This window comes from Apaloderma vittatum, unplaced genomic scaffold (genome assembly GCF_000703405.1).
Source record: "Apaloderma vittatum isolate BGI_N311 unplaced genomic scaffold, ASM70340v1 scaffold3420, whole genome shotgun sequence".
Classification (NCBI taxonomy): Eukaryota; Metazoa; Chordata; class Aves; order Trogoniformes; family Trogonidae; genus Apaloderma; species Apaloderma vittatum.
The window spans coordinates 3,609-13,508 of record NW_009694853.1 but is presented as its reverse complement, the minus strand read 5'-3'; the positions used below and the strand labels follow the sequence as shown (position 1 = coordinate 13,508).

At 41.5% G+C, this 9,900-nt stretch overlaps 1 protein-coding gene across 1 annotated transcript; it reads left to right on the top strand.

Moving 5' to 3' along the window:
• The first annotated feature begins 463 nt into the window (after positions 1 to 463).
• LOC104273573 (glutathione S-transferase 3-like) lies at positions 464 to 9,725 on the top strand. Its single transcript, XM_009868943.1, has 6 exons — positions 464 to 574; positions 1,219 to 1,270; positions 5,654 to 5,786; positions 6,108 to 6,249; positions 7,280 to 7,411; positions 9,603 to 9,725. The coding sequence occupies exons 1-6, from the start codon at positions 488 to 490 to the stop codon at positions 9,723 to 9,725; spliced, it is 669 nt and encodes a 222-aa protein (XP_009867245.1). The 5' UTR covers positions 464 to 487.
• The last annotated feature ends 175 nt before the right edge of the window (positions 9,726 to 9,900 follow it).

Here is a 9,900-nt window from a genome sequence, read left to right as displayed (position 1 = left end):
AAATTCAGTGGCTTTGTATAATTGTCTTAAAAAGCAGCAAGCTTCCCCCTGTAGCTCAGGACTTGTACACTTGTTTAAACTTGTCTGTTGTTGCTTATAACCATAACAAACTTCCCTAATAGCACTGGGGAAGGCTTTACAGATCGTAGAATCTTAGAATGTCAGGGGTTGGAAGGGACCTCTAGAGATCATCTAGTCCAGCCCCCCTGCCAGAGCAGGATCGCCTACAGTAGGTCACACAGGATCACATCCAGGTGGGTTTTGAAAGCCTCCAGAGAAGGAGACTCCACATCTGCATATCTTTCTTTTCCTAATGTGTGGTGTCACTGGTTCATCTCTCATCTTATGTTTTAAACCAAATGAAGTTTAAACTTCAACAGGCATAGTGAGAATAAAAGGCTCTCTCTCCCCAAAGTAATAGTACTTATGCCAGTTTTGAGATGTGTCTTCTGCTTGGTATGTTTCAGGAAACAAGGGTCTTGGAAGCATGTCGGGGAAGCCTAGGCTTACCTACTTCAACGGAAGGGGGCGAATGGAGCCCGTACGATGGCTCTTGGCAGCAGCTGGTGTGGAGGTTAGTTGACACTCGTTATATCACCCCAGACTGGTGGGTTTTTTTTCAACTGGCCTCAGAAAGGAACAATTTAAAATGCGTGTGGAAGATAAAACAGCTGCAAGAGGGTAGCTAAACTCATTTGGCTAGTAGCACTGAATGTTTGTAACTACCTTGTCCAATGGTTAATATATGGGATGGGAACTCAGTGAAGCTCAGAGTTTATTTAGGGCTTGTCTCAGTCTCCTGAAGTAATTGATCAAAATGGAGATTTATTTAAAGGCCCTTAATTAACCTGAGTTTCCTAGCTGCTCAAAATCACCTTGAATTATTTAGTTTTCAGTTACAAGGTGCATAAACAAAAGTATTGTTGACTTACAACCCCATTCCTAGGGTGGAGTTAGAAATAATTATATACCTTGTGTTTACCTTGGCACAGGGAAACAGTGCTCTGAGGCCAGAAGTGGCTGGCCCCTTCTGCTCCCCCTCGGCTGTGAGGATGCTGGAGGGGAATCCTCAGGACATCTGCAGCCAAAGAGCCAGTTGAAGATCTGGCCTGTTATCTTTTGCTTATTTCTGACATTCTACACATGGTTATGAGTAGTCGCTTACAGCAGAAAAAGTTCAAATACAGCAGTGTAACACTATACTCTCTCCTTTTCCAGTTTGAAGAATTTTTTCTGGAAACAAGTGAGCAATATGAAAAGTTAATCAAAGGTAAGAATCCTGATGTCCCTCAAACTGCTCTAATTTAGCTAAATTTGTGGGTTTAAAATTCAGATTATTTAAACCAGTGCAAACATCTAGGTGCACATCTAGAATCCTGAAATACTAGTACAGAGTAACCTGTTTTTTGCAGTGCCAAACAACTCCCGTGAGCTAAAAGCCTTAACTTCTGTGACTATGTATTTAAATAGCGGTAGCAAATGTTCCTGTTTAATGGAACTCATGCTGTTAAACTGTTAACATGGTTCACAGCACATTCTTGGTCCAGGGCAAATAGCACTCACTGAAGCAATTCCTAGGCATCATTTGGGGGTTATCCTAGTCCAAGAGCTATTTCCACGATGTTACTTAGACATCACCACCATGCTCTATAGGCGGAGAGAGATGGATCAAGTGAATGTGGCCACTCTGTGCCAGCTGGTCTGAACTGTTGTTGACTAGTATAGATGTACCTATACGTTAGTTCTGACCCTCAGTGAGATAAGCCTCTAAATGAGAGGCCAGTATGGTGCCAAAATCCCCAAGAAAGCCAGTTTTCCTTTGTGCTAGGCTCTACGTGAGCGTATTAGTGACAGTCCTAAGCAGGATAAGCCTGAGCTGTGAAGCTTCCCCAAGTTAAAATAACAGGGAGCCAGTGCAGAGACCTGCAGAAAGTCTGACGTGGTCAAAATAGCAAGCCACAAAGGCTTCACGTCAACCCTGTGAATGAGACCAATTCCCAAACACTAACTTGTACCCCAGCCAACGCTCTTGACATCTGGCCAGATGAAATCCAGCAGTGAATACCTCTGCAGTCACTTGTGGTGGTGTCACTCCTACCTTTTTTTTTCCCCTTTACTTTAGAGATACTTGGTACTAGGTGCAAATCCTTCTGCATGGAGGGCAAACTGAGAGGAATATGGATTGTAGTTATAGAGGATGGAGACCACCAGAGCACGAAAGTACTCTCTTGATGTGACTGGGTCCTGCCTTCCTTATTATCTGGGAGTAGCAAGAACAATAAATCACCTCCTGACAGCCCAAACCCTCTGTACCTTGTACCAGACACATATCTCAAAGTAACAGATCACCCTCTCTGGGTGTGACAGTAACATGGGCCTGCAGGATTAATGGGGGAAAAAAAAAATTTCACAACCATAGGGGGCTGGTATGGAAAAGTACCTGACAAAAGCCAATTGTCTCGGGCTCTATAAATAGTGATTGTAAGTGAGACCCTTTGAGCTCTCCTGGACTGAAGTGGGCTGTGGCCAGTATCTCCCCTGAGCTAGGATGCCTCTCGGGTGCTAAACTCCTTGGGGCTGTCTGCTGAAGAAGGCCAGGGTGAGCTGTCATGAGCCATCCTCAAGTCTCAACTATAGCCAGTTGAAGAATGTTGATGATGAATTGTGAGTATCTGCTCTAAACTCAAGAGGAGGAAAAGTTTGAATACAGGTTAACCTTTATATCCACACTTGCTACTTATTTATGTGTTTAAGCATATGTATTTTCTTCCATGAGTGTGGGCATGTTGCAAATCCATGTTGCAAATTTGATTGTGTAGGCATACCTTTTTTTATAGATTTATATTCTATATTCATGCATGCAAACATATATATCTCCTTCGATTGTAGTAAGTTGGTGTTGAATCCTGTCATCTAAAAATCTGTAATTAATTTACTATAACCTATTCTACCACTGGTTAATGATTAAGTGCTGCTAAAAATCTAACTCTCCTATATACCTGATATCATTAATAAATTTTGAGTAATCAGTAATTTTAACATTTGTCAAATCAATCCTTTCCTGTGACACCACCCTGGAAAAAAAACTTGCTGCTGGGACGGGGAAGGAGTTGAAACTGTGAGGAGCCCTATGGAGTGTGCCTGCCCCACAGCTTAGCTGCTGCCCAAGATACGTTAGAGAAACCTCACAGCAGGCTCTTTGCCAGGGCATACTAGGAGACTTAGAAAAGGACTTGGCTGCTTGCTCATAGAGACAAAATTTTGTGTAAAGAAATTCTTACAGCAAAAATAAAATGAACAAAACTAAGAAGTGGCCTCAAGAAGATCAGAATTCAAGTTGCAGGTCCAGCTAGCTGGGAATCCAACAATATGGGAGGGCAGTGTAATATAAAGATACCAGTTATAGCTCTAAATTTGATAGACCAGGTACTGAATGCCCAGATCTGAATTTGCTTCACAGTTAATCCAGACAGAGAGGTACAATCCTGGATACAGCATCCCAGCTTATCCATATCCAGAGAGAATTAAATGGCGATGAAAAGGATAGGGAAGTTCCATAAAGAAGATTAAAGGCTTTTTATGTATTATATTGAGCTTAAGAGAGGGGGAACACAAAGAAAATGGTTGGGTTTAAGACAGTGGGTTGAAGAAAGACAAATTAGCTAAGTAATCCTGATAAAAACACCTGTACACATTGGCCTAAGAGACAGCTTGGCTCAGTCTGTGCAGCCTCAGGTTACCCAAGTTGCTAAGCAGATATGAGCAAGCTCTCCTGGTTGTGGACAAATAGTAGGTCTAAATGATTGGGTCTTAATGTATGCTCCACAGATTGCCTTCTGACAACACAATCCAATCCACAAAACAACTGGCAAACTGCTTTTAATGCTGCATGTATAGACTATGCTGTGGTTATGTGAAGTGGTTCTTGCTGCAAAGTTTGAAGGAGCAACCTGCTACTGGTCATAAGAGAGAAATCCCCCTTTTCTGTCGATAAGGAACAAACCTGCACCCAGTTCACTCACACTTGCTGCATTGGTTTTTGTCAAGAGCCAGAAAGTCAACTTTTATTTCTCACTTCATGCTGAAAAATATCCTTGCAGAGCTGTTAGTTTTCCCATTCTTCTGTGTTTCTGCTAGATAGATACTCCTTAAGCTGCAGAAAAGTGTTCTGGAAAGACATGAAAGCACACAATCTCTTTTTGTGACTGTTTACAAGAAACAAACACTCCTTACTGCAGAGAGAACAACTCCTTGAATTAAAACTGTAAGCTAATAATATAGAATGAGAGAAGAAAGATTATTAGTTTTGGACTAGTAAAGTGTGTTAATAGCTCTGTGGAGAAAAAAGCACCAACATGCCTGTTAAAATGAATCCTTATACCTGAAAGAAGGATGCACTGAAGGGATTAAAATTGAGCAATTAAAAGACTAAGTCTGGGCAATGCGAAGTGGCAGCTGCCTAGCTGAAGTTTGAGTTCTGCTATGATTTTAACAGGAAGGGATTGTTAAATGGAGAGGGGAGTATCTCCAAATAGAGTGAATTAGTTCAGCAGAAAACTGATCTAGAGAAGACTGACTTCTCGAAGCTGAATCTGTCAGCTTAGCTCTTAAGAGCTGCCTCACTGAAGACTTGGACAAATGCTCCTAATGGCACCAGAAGAACATGGGACTACAAACCTATATCTAAATAGGGTTAAATTGTTGTGGAATGACACAGAAAATCAGCGAGGGCTCTCAAACTCTTCTCTGTGGAGAGACTGTGTAAAACTTACTTAAATGGCAACTGCTGTCACAGTTCCTGCCCCAACTCTTTAGTTTCACAGTATTTCAAATGGCCTGACCTCTTCCTTTGTCCCAATAGCTCTGTCTTGCTTTGGTACTTTCTCTCTCATTCTTTCTGCTACTATGTCTGTGTCCCTGGCAGGGAATGAATCGGCATTCAGAATAATTGTGGGTTTGTTGGTTTTTTGGGGGGTATCTTTGTGTGTCTAGGTGGGGTTTTTTAATTTATTTTGTGTGTGTTATGTTATTATTGGGTTTGGTTTGTGTGTTTTTTTTAAGTTCAGATTTAATACAGATCTTTATTCTCTGATCCCTTGTGTTGAAAAGGCTGGTTTAAGCTTTTCCTGTCAGCACAAGGCAGTGTCCAGAACCCCAAAGGAGCAAGCGGTGCCAATTCCAATCAGGTAGCAAAGCTCCAGCAGTGACGCAAAGTAACAGGCCTGGCTGCACAGTGATGATCTAGCTACAAAAGTGTCGTGAAGACTAATCAATACTTGATGTTTTGCACAACATTACTTTACAGTTGGGGCGAGACATCAATGGTCTCCTACACTCTGAAAGAAATCATAGAATGGCCTAGGTTGGAAGGAACCTTAGAGATCATCTAATCCAACCTCCCTGCCATAGGCAGGGATGCCCTTAACCAGACCGGGTCGCTCAAGGCCTCATCCAACCTGGCCTTGAACACCTCCAGGGAGAGGCCATCCACAACATCTCTGGGCAATCTGTTCCAGAGTCTTGCCACCCTTGTACTGAAGAATTTCTTCCTAAATATGCATAGTCTCTCTAAATATGCTCAATCTCTCACTCTTCCATCAAGCTAAACAGTCTGGAAGGAGATAACAAGCTTTCCCTCAACTTTCCACCCTAGATGGAGTCCTGATGTTCCAGCAAGTTCCCCTGGTTGAGATCGATGGGATGAAGATGGTGCAGACCAGAGCCATCCTCAGCTACATAGCAGGGAAATACAACCTCTATGGGAAGGACTTGAAGGAGAGAGCCCTGTACCGTAATGCTTTCTTTCACTTAATGAGTAATCTGTTAATAGAGCATTCAGTCCTCTAAATCTAGTTGAAAGGCTAACACAACAAAAAGCAAGGACCCTAGCCTTTGCTTAGGTTTTAACCACTGTTGCAGAAACGCTGCTGAACAGTAACAGGCTGCTGGTCCTTTTAAGAGATATTTAGTTTTTGTTTATGTTTAGTTTTGGCTCTGAAACTGGCACTATAGTAGTGATATAAAATTCCCACAAATTGCCTTAGTGAATTGGAAAACATACGAAATTATTTCTGTGCTCTTTTCTACTGTCTTCTTCCCACCAATAGGATTGACATGTATGTGGAAGGAATAACAGATCTGATGCAAATGATTTTGATGTTTCCTTTCTCTCCTCCTGAGGAAAAGGAGAAAAATCTGGCCTCAATTAAAGAGAAGGCAACTACCAGGTACTTCCCAGTCTTTGAAAAGGTAAGTGACAGCGAGGATGTTTCTGTAAAATGTGTATTTACAATTATCAGAAAATTTCTCCAAGATATCACCATGTTTGTAGTGAAAGCCAGTTCAAAATCCTCAGCTTTCTTGGCTCTCTCACTGAGAACTAAAGCAACATGTTTTCCCTGTTGGTTTATGTTGTCAGGGCTGTGGTATTTGAACATTTACAAAGCCACATGTTCTTTGATATACAGCAAAACTTTTCACTAAAGTAAAAGCAAGCCCAGATGATTTCCTTTTTTTCTCCTCAAGTGCATAGTTTCACACTTTTATTAGTTTGGAGCTCATCTCTCTGCTATTCTTATTTTCAATTGGAATATATTCATTAGAAGAATGCAAAAATCTCTTGCAAATAAAACAGGCAGAGAGATTGCTTCAGTAAAACAACAGTCACAGATTTCCGCACATCCCACTTGCAAAACCAACAAACCAAACCCTTATGACTCAGGCATCTGGCAACATTTCTCACTTTTCTAACACTCATCTATTTTGATGGAAAACAGTAATAAAGGCTGAACATACTAGAAGTTCTAATGACTACAATAGCTTTTCCCAAAGGCAGGGATTGTTTTGGTTAAATACTGTAATCCTGAATTTCTAATTTGCTTCCTGATATCAACACTGGACATAGCTTTAACTGAAATATCTAAATGGCAATTTTTTAAATTCCTCAAGTTACAGTTTAGTTCCTCCATTGCGGCTGTTTCTAATTCTGTGACTGTTGCTAGCATACTTAAGTGCCTGGGTTTGTCCCTGTCCCCAGTGCCTGTCATCACTAATAGTTACCAAGTGACCAAAGTTTGTAGTGTGTGTACTGCAAGAGTTCAGATTTTTTTTTTCCTTACCGTAACAAAGTGATTTACACTTAGAGCTTCCAGTCAAAAACTCCACCCTGAAATTTCAGATACAGTCGCTGTTCAGCTCTGCATCTGTGCTTTGAGGCTTAGCTGTCAGCCATAATTTGTCCCGTTCTCATCTGCAGCCCACATTCTCTTGTATTCTACAGGTTTTGAAGCAACATGGCCAAGATTTTCTTGTAGGCAATAAATTCAGCTGGGCAGATGTTCAACTAATTGAAGCCATTTTAGCAGTGGAGGAGAAAATACCTGCTGTGCTGTTGGGATTTCCTCAGTTGCAGGTAATTTTTTTATTGAGCAGACGCATACTCAGGAGCTAGAGGGCAATCCTGAAGTGATCATCTCTCCATGCTATGTAAATCAGGAATGTGGAAATTTCAAGGAACTGCCACTATTGTATATTTGCTTAACATTAAGTGTAAGAGCAAATTGATTAGCTGGCTTTGTTGTAAGACACTGTGTTTCTGATCAACCCTCTTCAGGCCCACCTGTCCCTCTTTGAGTGATATATATATCTCTCCTCAGTAGAAATAAATTAACGTCATCCCAAGTGAATCACTGATCTAAACTGCCCAGTTTTCCTTTCTAACACCAGAAAACAAAGCCTGTGATGCAGGTTGACACGTTAGACTAAGGTAGAGTGTTCCATTTTCTGTACTGGCTGGTATTGCAATTCTAGGATCCCAGTAACCTCAGTTCACTTTGGCCTTCTACAGTGTGAATAGAAATTCAAGCCACAGTCTTCTTTCAGTAATCAGCTTGATACAATTAAGGATGAATTCTCTACTTTTTTGCCACGTACAAAGTCTGAAATGAAGCAGGAGCTTCTGCTGTGAGACTTGACCAGAAATCAGAAGTCTTCAGGCGCACAACGTGCTACAGAGCAGAGGGCACGGGCAAGCCTGAGGCGTGACCTGCAGGAATCATTAAGAATTAAGATACAGTTGACCCAAGTAGCCCATGACTGGAAAAAAAGCAGGTAGTGTCAGTAGTCCTTCTGTGTGCCTGTAATCATGGTAATAAAGCAGTGCAGGCAATGCAAATTTAGGTTGAGGATCCGAAGCTTGAGGTCATGCTGCTTTGTGTCTGCAAACTGCCAATTGGAAAGGTGCACTTAAAGACTTTGGCTTTACTCCCATTTAAAAAAGAAACAGTTCAGCATAAGACTGTCACAGTTAGGTTTTCTGCTTGGAACTGATGAGGATAAAGGCTTTGATTTATTTTATTTTTTTTTTTTTAATTCTTGAATAAGTATTTTACATCTCAACCCCAAAAGCTTGAGTGAATTTAGTGACAGAATGAGGCACTTCAGCCACCAAGTAGGCAGTAAGATGTGTTAAATTCTCTCACATGCAGTTTTGCAGCCTCAGGTAATTCTTGCCTGTAGCTCCCATCTTTTAGTGAGATAGCCACTGTGCATGGGTACAGTTCTGCTGAAGCCATGCCTTAATTTATGGAGGGATTCCTTTGCTGCCAGAAGAGGAAAAATCTTTTTAAATTGGTTACTTATTTCACACTTTTTATTTTTCTTGCTCCTTCTTGTATTTCCCCATTTTCATACCCATGCCTGTAAGGAAGAGGAAATTGTGTTCATACATCTGCCAGCAAGAACTGGCTGTTGCTCTGCAAAGGTCCTCTCCCTTAGCCCCGTTGTTAGAGGAGGCTTTTGTGTATCTAAGATTGCTCAGCTAACTGTGGGCTCTCCAGCTGCTTGCAGTCTGCAACAGTGAGCCCTCTCTGACTGTCTGTACAAGGAGATGTCTCAGGATCCTTGATTCAGTTGCCCTTAGCACAGGCATCTCCTCCCTTCTGAGATGCCCGGCTATTCTCTAATCCTACTCCTGACCTTCAGCCACCGCTCTAGAAGTGTATAGGTCTCCTCAAAGGGCTGTGTTATATCTGCCAGCCCTACGTAGATATTTTGGCTACTCTAGGCTACAACACAGTATGAGAAGCTTCTGCTGAAAAACTGAGTTGAGCCAAGGATGCCTCCAGCCATTTCACCTTCACCCACACAATCTTAAAAAAGCTGGGACAGTGCGACAACAGTGGCCATGGTTAGATGCAAACAGAACTCAGATACTTACATAATGCAGTAAAAATGGAAATCACATTAACATATATTGTGGTTTGCCCACAGGGTAGTTTGCCCTATCAGAACCAGAAATTAAAAGGCCATGAGCTGGGTTAGTGTTTTTATATCGTCAAAACTATCCCCTGGTGCTCCTGGATATTTTTGCCTTCAGTTTCTTTCAGGCAGATGAGATTTAGATATTGTCTGCTCCTGTACTGCTTTCATTGGTAAGAGCTGGGTCCCCCTCCCGTTGGACAGAAGAAAACTCTTGTTAGCTTGCACCAGATCTGAATGAATGCTAGGATCTCTTCTAGCAGCAGGGGGAAGCAGTTCTTTGCAAGGAGCACTCTGCTACTGAAGTAGCTGAACTTTTACACTATTGTTTTTATTTTTTTTAGGCTTTTAAAATAAGAGTGAGCAATGTGCCTACAATTAAGAAGTTCCTGCAGCCTGGCAGCCCAAGGAAACCCCCACCAGATCAACATTACGTAGAAACTGTGTTGAAGGTTTTTAAGAGATGAATGCCTTAATATACTCAACTGAAAAAAACCCCCACAAAACAGCCCCAAACAAAGGAAGTAGGAAGCTCAGTAAGTTAGTATTGTAGTAGTTAAAAACAATGGTAAAAAACAACCCCAAAATTGAAATAAAGCATTCTGATTACTCTAGCAATGTGATCTCTACTCAAACACTGAA